The sequence below is a fragment of the Siphateles boraxobius genome, unplaced genomic scaffold, assembly GCF_051911475.1.
Source record: "Siphateles boraxobius isolate OS27281-9 unplaced genomic scaffold, OSU_SipBor_1 31, whole genome shotgun sequence".
Taxonomy (NCBI): domain Eukaryota; kingdom Metazoa; phylum Chordata; class Actinopteri; order Cypriniformes; family Leuciscidae; genus Siphateles; species Siphateles boraxobius.
This window is the reverse complement of record NW_027508931.1, coordinates 1,243,923-1,256,401: the sequence shown is the minus strand read 5'-3', so window position 1 is coordinate 1,256,401 and position 12,479 is coordinate 1,243,923. Positions and strand designations below refer to the sequence as shown.

At 38.8% G+C, this 12,479-nt stretch overlaps 1 protein-coding gene across 5 annotated transcripts in view; it reads left to right on the top strand.

Annotated features, from left to right (window-relative positions):
- The window catches only part of hydin (HYDIN axonemal central pair apparatus protein), an 89,209-nt gene extending 77,612 nt beyond the window's left edge, over positions 1 to 11,597 (top strand). For all 5 annotated transcript variants that reach the window (XM_077248847.1, XM_077248846.1, XM_077248845.1 and 2 more), the window contains 22 exons: positions 39 to 266; positions 471 to 826; positions 1,237 to 1,397; positions 1,477 to 1,571; positions 1,723 to 1,936; positions 2,080 to 2,283; positions 3,157 to 3,283; positions 3,374 to 3,539; positions 3,924 to 4,071; positions 4,198 to 4,405; positions 4,555 to 4,776; positions 4,881 to 5,050; positions 5,150 to 5,348; positions 5,439 to 5,594; positions 7,062 to 7,342; positions 7,510 to 7,729; positions 7,896 to 8,105; positions 8,679 to 8,842; positions 9,297 to 9,447; positions 9,547 to 9,777; positions 10,240 to 10,464; positions 10,841 to 11,597. In XM_077248847.1, coding sequence (XP_077104962.1) covers positions 39 to 266; positions 471 to 826; positions 1,237 to 1,397; positions 1,477 to 1,571; positions 1,723 to 1,936; positions 2,080 to 2,283; positions 3,157 to 3,283; positions 3,374 to 3,539; positions 3,924 to 4,071; positions 4,198 to 4,405; positions 4,555 to 4,776; positions 4,881 to 5,050; positions 5,150 to 5,348; positions 5,439 to 5,594; positions 7,062 to 7,342; positions 7,510 to 7,729; positions 7,896 to 8,105; positions 8,679 to 8,842; positions 9,297 to 9,447; positions 9,547 to 9,777; positions 10,240 to 10,464; positions 10,841 to 11,323 — 4,619 coding nt within the window. In that variant the 3' untranslated portion in view covers positions 11,324 to 11,597. The remainder of the gene's footprint in view (positions 1 to 38; positions 267 to 470; positions 827 to 1,236; positions 1,398 to 1,476; positions 1,572 to 1,722; positions 1,937 to 2,079; positions 2,284 to 3,156; positions 3,284 to 3,373; positions 3,540 to 3,923; positions 4,072 to 4,197; positions 4,406 to 4,554; positions 4,777 to 4,880; positions 5,051 to 5,149; positions 5,349 to 5,438; positions 5,595 to 7,061; positions 7,343 to 7,509; positions 7,730 to 7,895; positions 8,106 to 8,678; positions 8,843 to 9,296; positions 9,448 to 9,546; positions 9,778 to 10,239; positions 10,465 to 10,840) is intronic.
- The last annotated feature ends 882 nt before the right edge of the window (positions 11,598 to 12,479 follow it).

Below are 12,479 nucleotides of genomic sequence, written 5' to 3'. Positions count from 1 at the left end.
AATGTATGTGACATAACTGCATTTTTGTTCCTCATCAGAGGCACAGCTAGCTCATATAGCCTCTCTGATCCTCATGACTGGGCAACAAGCAGAATTCCAAGTCGGCTTTCATCCAAAGGTGGCTCAGAAGTTTGAGGCCAGCATGAAGTTAATGTTAAAGGATAACCAGTATGATCAGACAGTGGTGCAGCTTGTGGGCGAGGGTTACCATGACATCATCATCCTGGACAACATTGGCAGCAAGGTTCAGCAGGACAGTATTAAAAGTAAGTAATGTATAGGACAGGAATTTTTGTGCTAAGTTCTTGATATTCTGTCATTGTTGCTTACTTTTTGAGAATATTGGAATATTTCAAACATTCCAAAGCATGATTAAAATAAAAATTGTGCTATTTATTTTATAGATATTTTTGGTTTCAATACCTTTGTTGTATTATACGGTAATTATCCCTTCTGATTGCTCCTCTCAGGTCCGTCTGACCTTATGGATTTCGGAGATTGTCACGTGGGCCACACTTATCAAGAAACTTTGACTATGACTAACCCAAGCAGCTCCAAGGTGCTACGCTTTGAGTGGCTGCCCAATGGCCCACAGCTGAGTTTTTCTCCACAAGTTGGCCACCTGCATGCAGAGTGCTCCAAAGTTGTGACTGTGACCTTCTGCTCAGAGCAGCCAATTGTGCTGAATGCACAAACTATAAAATGCAAACTTAGCAGTATTACCTTTCAGCAGCCTGTAGACCAAGTCCCAGACTGGGATGATTGTCACAGGACTGTTAAATGGGTGGATGCAGACAAGTCGTCACAACAGCCAAACAAACGGAAGGTGGGTTTTGTAGTATCAGTTATAGAGATGACAATAGCACAAATTATAATAAAGCAAATGCAGTAGTTCATTTGCTGAAAAAGATGAAAAAGATCATAAAAAGATTGCAAACTAAAGTTCATTAAATACCAACATTTTGACAAAGTTTAAAATAAGAAATAATCACATTGTGGGAAATAAGGTAAAAAATTATGAAATATTAAGTTGCAATTGAGATATAAAATGGCAATTAATAAATAAAAGTCACAATTGCAAGACATGAAGTGACAATTACAATGAAATAATTGTTTAAATAGTTGGGGTTTTACTACGGAAGCCTGTGTTGTCCATCAATCTTATAGGTCTTAAATTAGAACTGACTTTACAGTGAAGATATAATTTTTATAATCTAATCCCTGTTCTGTGATCAGATTGTTGCGACAGACCCTGAGCCTCCTCACTCTGTGGTGGAGAACTCCTCTAGAGAGATGGAGCTCATGGTTAGTGCCTCTTGTGATTATGTCAAATACCAATGTGATACTGGGCCCATCCGCTTCAAAGACACAATGCTGTACCAGACCAGAGTCTTTCAGTAAGTTTAAATGCACTCATACGATAGCTTGGAAATTAATTTGGACAGATGTTTTCACAAGTGATGTTATGTTTGTTAGGCTCCAGACGGAGAACAAAGGCAGTGTTAAGATGGAGTATTCCTGGCAGGTTCTAATGGAGACATATGGGAAGACTACATGCTTTGAAAATAAAGGTAAACCTTCAGCCTTAAAAATGTTTGAATTGTGGTCTGATGCATCTTGTTGCATGTTACTGAATTTTATGTTTTTACATATTCAGTTGATGCAAGTAAAAAAAAAAAAACTATACTGTATTAATGTATAGTAATATATCTGATGGATCAGGTAGGACTTCTCGCTCGGCTCAAGGCAGTAGGACACCAGAGAGACCAGCAAGCTCTCTGCAGAGTGTGTCCTCTCTACTGCTAGGAGACCCAGAGCTTCCTCCCTTCAGTGTTGATCCTGGTATAGGGGTTATCAATCCAGGAGCGAGTCAAACCTTCCACATCCGATTCTCCCCTCTGGAAGTGGCTGAGTTTGAGGCCAGTTTGATCTGCAGGTCAGAAACTCAGACAGACTCTTCGTATTTATAGACACGTACAATTAATTATTCGCCTGTCAGATTTAATGAATTTACTAACACTCTCTGAAATTTGCTGATTATGATTTACTGCTCAGTACCAAACTGTTTTTAAATTGTAGCATCCCTAATCTAAAGGACGAGCAGAGTCCAGTAATCGCCGTAAGTGGGCGCAGTTTGCTGCCATACTGTCATTTCCACCTTAAGGATTCAGACTACCTGACTGGAAACAGGCGGATCCCTGAGCCCCACAGCTCGCTCACTGTGGACCCCAATACCAGGGTTATTGAGTTCAACTCAGTAGGTATTGGCACTTCTGTCCGCAGGTAAGACATTTTATAAAATGGATAGTTCTGAGTTTGATTAATAAACCATAAACTGTTATAATATGTATTATTTCAATAGAAACCATGATACAGTTATTTCAGGATTCTTTGATGAATAGTTTGTTAAAAAAAAAAACAGCATCTATTTGAAATAGAAATCTTTTGCAAATCAATACATGTCTTTACTGTCAGTTTTGTTCAATTTAATGCATCCTTTCCCAAACTGGGGTGCGTTTCCCAAAAGCATTGTTAACCAACTATAGTCGCAAGTTTCGTCGTTACCAACATAGTTGAACGATTTGGTGTTTTTCCAAACCATAGTTTCAATGAACATTCGCAAACAGCGTCGCAAACCTACGTGGTTGGAACTACAGCTCTACGCCAAATACTGCATGTTAATGTGATTAAATAATTAAAATTAATTATCTCGCTTATACCATAGTTATTTGCCAGCATTGACAACTTAAAGCCGTTATTGATGTTGAGCGCAAATATTTGATCGAGGGGGTAAAATTGACGGTTAGTTACATCAGTTAGATCTAGCATTCTGCCCGCTTTGAATTAGACACAAAGATAAAGTGGTGTTATTACATTTATTTGAATTAATGAATTATAGCATTTATTTGAATTAATTAATTATCGAGAGAGAGAGAGAGAGAGAGAGAGAGAGAGAGAGAGATGTGTACCTTCGTACTATGAAGGTTAAGCAATGAGTTACATCATTCATTGTATGGGAAATGCACCCCTGAATGGTAGTGTATAAACTGTACTCTATATACTATATATATACAATATGCTGACAGTCTTGTCCCTGATTTAAAATATGGGTGAGTGATATTATACAGAAATAATGAATAGATTATTTTCTCTCAGGGAATTTGGTATTATTAATCCCACGAACAAGCCATACTCTTTCGTCTGGAGATGCGACGACTCAGGCAAATCTCCTTTCAACTGTCTTACACCAAACAAGTCCGTTCAGCCGGGAAAAGAAGCGAAGGTGTTTTCTTTATTCTATCAAATCATGGTGCAAATATTCTGCTGATCAGATCAATATCAAATATCAAAGTTTCATCTCTGTTGTTTTCAGGCCTCATTTGAGTACCAGGTTCTCAACCTGGATTTAGTGGAATCCTTCTGGACCTTCTTAATTCCTGAACACAACTTGTCTTTGCCCTTTCTGCTGGTGGGCTCTGCTAATGAGCCTATAGTCTATATTGATCGAGCCCACCTCAATATGGGCAGCTTGCTACTAGGTGAGGCTTTAAAAAAAAGAAGCTAAATTCTGACATGTTAAGGAATAGTTCAGCCAAAAATAAAAATTCTGATACCCTCACGATGTCCTATATTCTTCTGCGGAATATAACGGAATATTTTGAAGAATGTTTCAACTGTTTTTGTCCATGCAGTTAATGTTAATGGGGTGCAAAACAACATTGGAACATTGGAAAATCAACACTGAGATATTCTTGTAAATGATAACAGCTACTGATTTAGATTTTAGTTACTGATGTGAAGGGGATTGACAATGATTATTTTACTCTGAAGTTATGGGTAACGGACGCCCCTGGTGAAAAGACTGGCATATGTGTTACCCATAACTTCAGAGTAAAATAATGATTGTGTGCCTTTATGTGCAGGTTTTGAAGCTCATCAGACTGTTTTTGTGGTTAATGGAGATGATCAGCCATTCCATTTTGTGGTCCAAGAGTCCTCATGCCACTCTGAAGGATACCAGGACAGCTTAGTGGTAGAGCCTATGGAGGGAACAGTTCCACCCAAAGATAAGTATGTAATTTTATTTGTATAAAGTCTGAGACATAACATTTATTATTTTATTTAGTCAAAATGGTTTACACCGTTTGATCTTATGCACTGATTTTGTTTACACCCCTTAACATCTGCCTCTGACAGGATCCCGATGGTCATACGGATCACGCCCACTCGTGAGGGACATGTGGCTTTTAATCTAGTGGTGACAGTGCGGAGGAAGTTCCAGTCGCTGACCATGAATGTGAAGGGAGAGTGTTACAGCATGAATGCTCATTTGCGATATGAGAGCCCTGAGGGATCCATCGCAGAGCTCTCATCACACCAGATCCATCCGGTTGACTTCAAACAGGTAAAATTTTATGTGAAGTCAGTTACAGTATGTATGCAAAGTGTGTGTGTGTGGCGGTATGTTGTGTCAAAGATTCGTCTTTGGCAGATTTCCAGCCCAAAAATTTGATTAAGCTTTTTGCCAATTCCTGTCATCTGTTCCCTGAATAGGTGGAGCTAAACGATAAATCCACATGTACGTTTGTGGTGTCTAATCCTGGGAAGTTTAGTCTAGATGTTGAGTATGATCTATCTGGGCCTGCAACGCTCCAGCCCCACCTGCATGTGGAACCTACATTGGACACGGTGGCTGTAGGTGGACAGAGTTACTGCACCTTGACCTTCTGCCCTCAGCGAAAATGTGTGCTCAAAGATCTGACTTTTTCCATTAAGGTAGACCTTGTCCTTTTTGTCGTTCTTATTGTCCTCATCTCATTTACATAATTTGTTTTATTTTCCATTTTATAATTTGTTGTCTTTCTTTCCTATGTTTGTAGATAAAGAATGGACCGACATTCTGTTGTGCCCTGATGGGTTCAGCTATGACTCCAGACCTGGAATTTTCTTTCCTCAAGCACCACTTTGGAATGCATTTCATATACTGTGTTGGTATGGTGCCTGCTACGCACACACTGGTGATTAGCAACAGAAGCAGCAAAGGAATCAGGTAGAAACTATTTTTGTTTTGCATGATAATGTTCAAGTTCTAAAATGTGGTAAGTGAAATGTTATGGTTTGCTTTAATAATATGATTGTATTTATTCAGTCTAGACTGTTTGTTCTCCAACACACCCGTCCTGGAGGTCACTTTCACCCCTCAAGTCCTTCCTCCTGGCGGCTCTGTAGAAGTTATCTTCTCATTCTACCCACGCAAAGCAGTTCGTTACCATGAAAAGGTGGTTTTTGAGATGAATAAGTGTGCCAAACAAGTAGTGGAGATCCTGGGACAGGGAACTGAAATGAAGGTGACAAAGAGGGTGTCGGAGTTTTGAATGATCCTACTTTTCTGCATCCTGATGTCCAGATATTCATCCTCCACTGTTTTTTTTTCTTAGATTCATTTAGAGGACTCAGCACATAAGGTGGTTAATTTTGGAGCTCTGCAGATTGGGCAGAGAAGTCAGAAATTGGTCCCTCTGGTGAACAACAGCCACTCTTCCCTGACATTTTGTCTCCGCAGACACTCTGATAACTCTCTCCAGGATTCAAGGGTAACACGTGCACATGCACTCTGTCTTAAACACTACTTTAAAAAGTTTGGGGTCAGGAAGATTTTCTAATGTTTTTGAGCAAAACAGTAAAACATTTATATTGTTAAATATTATTACAATTTAAAATAAATTTTCTATTGTAATAAGGGCTGCCAAAATTAATGCGTTGAGACTTTTTTTCAGTTTAACGCGTTACAAATATTTTTTTTTCATTCATCCTTTTGCGGCGCTACAGTATATGACAAACGCTATCATTCATTCAGGTGCTATTAAACCATTCAAGTGCGATTAGACGCCAAAAAAGAACTAAAATTTGTACTGGCACGCTGTTTGTGAAGAGGTTCACTGTGAATAAACACCCGAAAGGCCAGCACAGAATGCCACCTCTTTCGTGCTTGAATGGACAAAAACAAACAATTATGTCAAAATTCTCTTTTTGTAAATTAGTTTAAAAGAGTTAAATGAACGTAAAGAGTTGTGAGAAAATAAGATGTGTGCATTAAAGTGACAGCAGCCTAATAAACCTGCTGTCAATGTTAATCAAAGAACAAAGGATAAAGAGAATATCACTCACTGCTCTTGACTGAATAACTTTTGTAGCTTTAATAAGGATTAATCTATATTCATATTTGAATTTATGCAGTGAAGACTGTGCAGTGTTTGATTTAGCAGGGCAGGTAAAAATCTGAACTGTCCCGCCTGTGATAGTAGGAAAAAAACCTAAGCTTGAGCCTTAATGTATTGAAGTCACCGCTAAATGTGAAAGTATTGCAATATAAAAATATATTTAAAAAGTTAATGTTAGGTGCGATTAATCACAATTAGTAAGAGACAAATGTGTGATTAATTAGTTAATTTTTTTAACAATTGACAGCACTAAACTGTACTCCTATGTACAGTTAAATGTACTAAAATGTATTACATGTATTACATGTATTTAGTGTATGTACTAAAATACACTAAAATGTATTCCTATGATGGCAAAGCTGCATTTTCAGCATCTTTACTCCAGTCTTCACTGTCACATGATCCTTCGGAAATCATTCTAATATGCTGATTTGCTGCTCAAGAAACTTTCTTATTATAAATGTTGAAAACAGTTATGCTGCTTAATATTTTTGTGATTCTTGGATGTATAGAAAGTTCAGCATTTATTGGAAATATAAATCTTTTGTAACATTATAAATGTCTGTACTGTCACTTTTGATCAATATAATGCGTTCTAGCTGAATAAATGATTTGCTTTGTAAAATCTAATAGACGTGTTCAGTAGTGTACAGTAGACTAGAACAGTAGTGAAAGAGCTCAAAGATCTTAAATCTTGAGCTTAAATCTGACCTTCTGTACAATCAGTCACATGATCAATGTTTCAATGTAGTCCCAGACATGTGGACCTGAGTGTATATGAAAACATGCACACATTCCACTGCACTGTATACATTAAAAATAATCATTGTGCTTTTTCAGACCTTGTCAGTTCGTCCAGAGGGGGAGGTGACACTTAAAGAGGGGGGCGGCCGCTGTGTGGTGGAGCTTCTTTTTTCTCCCGAACAGCGCATGCCTCCCTTCATAGAAGAGCTGCATCTGGAGTGTCTAGGTGCTATTCGCCCTCTGCTGGTCATGAAGGGCAGCTGCCAGGGGGTGGAGGTCAGACTGGACACAGACTACCTGCAGTTTGGAGCTGTGGTCCAGCGCTGCCAAGCCACCCGTCGTATTATCATGCAGAACACAGGAGACATTGGTGCGAGGTACACAATCACAATTCAGTGACTGGTTGCATCTAAAATGTGTAGCTGATTCTGTAAATTAATAACTGAGTAACAAATTAAAATCTGAGTAACAAAATATGAAATGGACTCAAATAGAAATATATATTTGTATTTCTGCATCTAAAGCTTTTCCTTGTTCTCTTCAGATTTAAGTGGGATGTAAAGGGTATTGTTCCCGATTTCATAATTTTCCCTGCTGAGGGCTACATGACCCCAGGGATGGAAGTATCTCTTGAAGTGACCTATGCCCCTACGGAGCTGAGTCAAGATTTGCGCTATGATGATCTCTGCTGTGCTGTAGAGGGGGGCAAACCGTTAAAACTCATCCTCGCTGGCTCCTGCATTGTTCCGCAGGTCGCAGCAGAGGTAAGTGGCTTAGTCTGAATGTGACTGTGATACCATTTTCTTTAATGAGTACTGCAACCTTGTATATTTACTAATAATAGATGTGCTGATAAAAATGTTGAAGTTAATGGCCAGGACTATTCATTGTGTCACTTTTTCTTTCTTTCTTTCTCTTTTGTGTGAGCAGGTGGCGAATTTCGTATGTCAAGTGCGCAGTCAGTGTACTCAGTCTCTGGTTCTGCCCAGCCGCATTAACCAGCGCTGGACTCTAAAATGTGTCATAGAAGGAGAGCACTGGAGTGGGCCGCCCACTCTCCTCATTGAGCCTCCACAGCAGAACACCTATGAGATCACATACAAGCCTCTGGTCATGACTGCAGACGGGGAGAGGCATGAGGTACTGTATGACACTCTCTACACAAGATGAAGGCTCTTTCCATTCATTATTCTTGAAACAGCTATTCAACTGTACAATTCAAAACTAATTACCAAATAGTCATTAGAAAAATCCCATAGCGACTGGCAAAGTTACTGTATGCCCAACGATATAAAAAATGTAGATGTTTTCCACTGTTAAGGATTTCACTTTCCTCTGCTTTATTAAAAGTCGCATTAAAATAAAAGTTTGATAGTCTAATTTTGCGAAGTATATTTAATGAAACGGCTTCTCGACTAAGAAAAAAATGTAGGGCAGGACTGGATTTTGTCCATCAGGAATTGATTGGATCATTGTGGTTTTCTATTGGTCGATCTCATGTGAGTGACAGGTTATCCCGCCCTCGTGCCAGTAAACATGTCATCAGAAAATAGTAGAGATGTCACTGCATGAGGGAGGGGAAGATGTTTTGATTAAAGTTTATGAGGGCATATTCATTTTAAAAAAATGTGCACAGACAAATAATTTATTGCAGTATTCCGTTAAAATAAGAACTGTCAATTTTGATTTCATGGTGACTTGTTTCTGTTGCAGGGCTCTGTGTTCTTCTCCTTTCCTGATGGCAGTGGAATACTGTACACATTGCAAGGCACAGCTGAGCCACCAAAGGCTGAAGGCACAGTAACCGAAGAGATCAAATGCAAAACCCAGCACACACAGACATTACCTGTCCACAACTGGCTGCCCAGACCTCAGAGGTACCTCATCCACACCGAAACATACACGTGCAAGTTTTAATAATCACAACGAAGTATTTCACAATCATGAAATAAGTCATTTATTTCTTATTTTTCAATCAATTAAATACAAGTTTATTGCAAAGACTTCCAAATGAACGGATAAAGATGCTAGAATTAAATAACAAAAAATTATATTTGCAACAACATGCAAAATGCCATATTATCCTGAACATTTCTTGGATGCATTGCACATAAACATATGCTCATTGCACATGGATAAACATTGTTAATCTTGAAAATACCCATAAAACAGCCACACAATACAGTGCCTCTTGAGATATGCTTTGTAATGATCATAAAACCTTCCGTTGACCATAAATTCTAAAGCTACGGTTGCAAATTCCATTCCTCTACTTAGTTACATTGTATAATTTATGTTTAATCATTGTGTGTTTTTTATCCTGCTGTGCAGGTTCCGTTCTGTGATGGAGCTCATCAAACCAGATCGTTCAGACGGCACCGTTTCCCTGAAGGGCCTGGAATACATTGATGTGCCTGCACTGGATACAAAGAATTACAAACTCTCCTTCTTCACTTATAAAGAGGGCCAGTACAATGCTAAAGCAAGTGCCATCATACACCCATACAAATGCTAATACAGACTACTTTGGTTATAAAACAGATTTATGGCCCATGAAATATCATATTCCTCGCTTACACAGGTGACATTCAAGAATGAGGCAACTGGCGAGTTCCTATTCTACAATCTCAACTTTAAAGCGACGGCTCCGGGACTGATTGACACTATAGAAATGGCGACCCGGGTGAGGCAGATGACATCAAGGTTCACGGAGGTGGAGAACCCTCTTCTTGTTGACGTTTCGTTCTCTGCAGAGTGCCAGAATTCAGACATCAGTTTTCCACCACAGTTTCTTGTGCCTGCTCAGTCTAAGGTAGGTATACTTTCAGAAACTCCCAAAAATGAAAATTCTGTTATTATTTACTCACTCTCAAGTCATTCCAAACCTGTATGAAATTCTTTCTTCTACTGAACACAAAGGAAGATATTAGAATGTTGATAACCTTTCAGTTTCCATCGAATTCCATGGTGACTCAAAACTGTTTAGATACTAGCATACTTCAAAATCTATTCATTTGTGTTCCACAGAAGGAAGTCAATCATACAGGTTAGGAACGACCTGAGGAGTAAATGGTGACAGGATTTTCATTTTTGGGAGGACTCTCCCTCTAAGATGTGCCTCGTCGTTTGGCCATTTAAAAAAATAATTCAAAAATTCAAATCAAATAAATTGTCAGTGCAAACGAAGAAAAAAACAAGGTGATTTTGCTGTGGTGATCCTAGTATTTAATGGGCGTTTTTTTATGATTCTTGTTTTTTGTTTTTTATTACTTAGGTTACATTGACATTCGAATATCAACCTCTGTGTGAGGGAGAGTCCACAGCCCGGCTGGTGTTGTACGCTGCTGAACTCGGACACTTCTTTTATGAGCTTCAGCTGAAGGCCCTGCCTGCACCCCTTGAGAAGCCTTTATATTTCAGAGCACCTCTTGGCAGCAAACACAGCGTCATAGCTAAGTTCACCAATTTCTCTCGTGTCAAGACCGAATATATCTGCAAGGTAAGAGACCCTACTTTCCCATTATTATCTAGTAGATTTTATCTTCATGATAATAGGATTTAAAGAGACGATTCATCCAAAAATGAAAATTCTGCCTTCATCTGCCTCACCCTAATGTCATTCCAAACCTGTATGAACCTGTCGAACACAAAAAAAGATATTTTGAAGGATATTTAAATTGTTTTTGTCCATACCATGCAGGTCAATGGTGTAAACAACACTTAATCCATTTATTTTTACTGTATGGACAAAAAGAAAACCCACTGAGACATTTTTCAAGTCTTTCCACTAAAGAAAGTCATACAGGTTTAGAACAACATTAGGTACATAAATTCTTTGCTATAATCATTCCTCTCAAATCTTGCTTCTGACTCAGATGGACAACCCAAACTTCACTGTGGAAAAGAACATTAAAGCAGCAGCGGGGAACCAGACTGGCACAGATATCAGCGTGCCAGTTCATTTCGAACCTTGCCAGGTGGGAGACATCCAAAGCCAGCTCACCATCTCCTCAGATGTTGGAGGGGAGTATGTCTTCCCTCTGTTTGGCACCTGCACCCCACCTAAACCTCAGGGTCCCCTCGCCATCAGCTTAGGTTCCAGTGTCTCTATCTCCTTTAAGAATGTCTTTCAACAGGCCACCACCTTCTCCTTTCAGGTAGACAACCCTGCCTTCACTGTCAAGGGTGCAGAGACTATTTCACCTCAAAAAACTCAGCACATACAGGTTACATTTGACGGCCCTCCTACGAGCTCCAGAGGCCCATGTCACGGAAAGCTGACAATTTCCTGCCCACGTATGGAGAGCCATGGACAGGGCATCTTCTGGGTTTACTACTTGAAAGGTTACTGTCCATAGCTTCCTTCAGAGAAAAAAACAGCATGAAGAAGGAGGTCTGCTATTCTTTGGATAAAAGGATTAATGATATTGGTTAAAAAAAGTAATATTGATTTGTAAAAAATACAGTAAGTTTCTTGGGTCCTGTTAAGTTTTTAATTTGTTCTTTTCACATAAAGATGATTTTATTTATTTTAAGTCCATCTTTCAGGTTGAAGAAATATGCTGCTTTAAACAAAACACAAACTTATTGTAGAGACTCAAAATGAACAGAAAAATAAACATTTCTGTAGCACTCAGGTTTGCTGTTTGAATGACACCAGTCAAGTATCGAGTGAACTGCTGTAGCTTCTGGGCGCTCCTCTTTAGTCCACCAGGAGGTGCACTTGTTGGTCTTACATCACCTTTAACTTGTCCTATCTACAGAGGCATGATGGGAGGTATATTCCTTCCAGGACGATACATAAATGTTGTACTCCTGTGTGTGTGTGTGTGTGTGTGTGTGTGTGTGTGTGTGTGTGTGTGTGTGTGTGTGTGTGTGTGTGTGTGTGTGTGTGTGTGTGTGTGTGTGTGTGTGTGTGAGTGAGAGTGTGTGTGTGCGTACATATAGTGTATATGTTTCATACTCGTATGGAGTGCATATGTGTGGATTCACCTCTCATTTTCCCAGCCAAGCCTTCCTGAATGCTTTTTAGAAATTTCAAAAACAGAAAATGGGTGAGTGGAGTAATTGCAGTGACAGGCTGATGTTAGAAGTTACTCAATATATATCTGTGCTGTTATTGTTAACTAAAACTATTAAAATGTTAATTGAACTAAAAACTGAAATACAATGATTTATATATATATATTATATATATATATATATATATATATATATATATATATAGATGTACAGTGGTGGTCGGAATTAATGGCACCCCTGGTAAATATGATCAAAAATGCCTGTAAAAAAATTCGGCATTTATCCTTTTGATCTTTCATTCAAAAGATTCGCAAACATCTAACCTTTAATTGAAGTAAAAGTATTGAAAGTGGGGGGTAAATCACATTATGAAATAAATGTCTTTCTACAAAACACGCTGGCCATAATTATTGGCTCCCTGTTTAAATACTTTTTGCAACCTCCTTTTGCCAAGATAACAGCTCTGAGTTTTCTTCTATAATGCCTGATGAG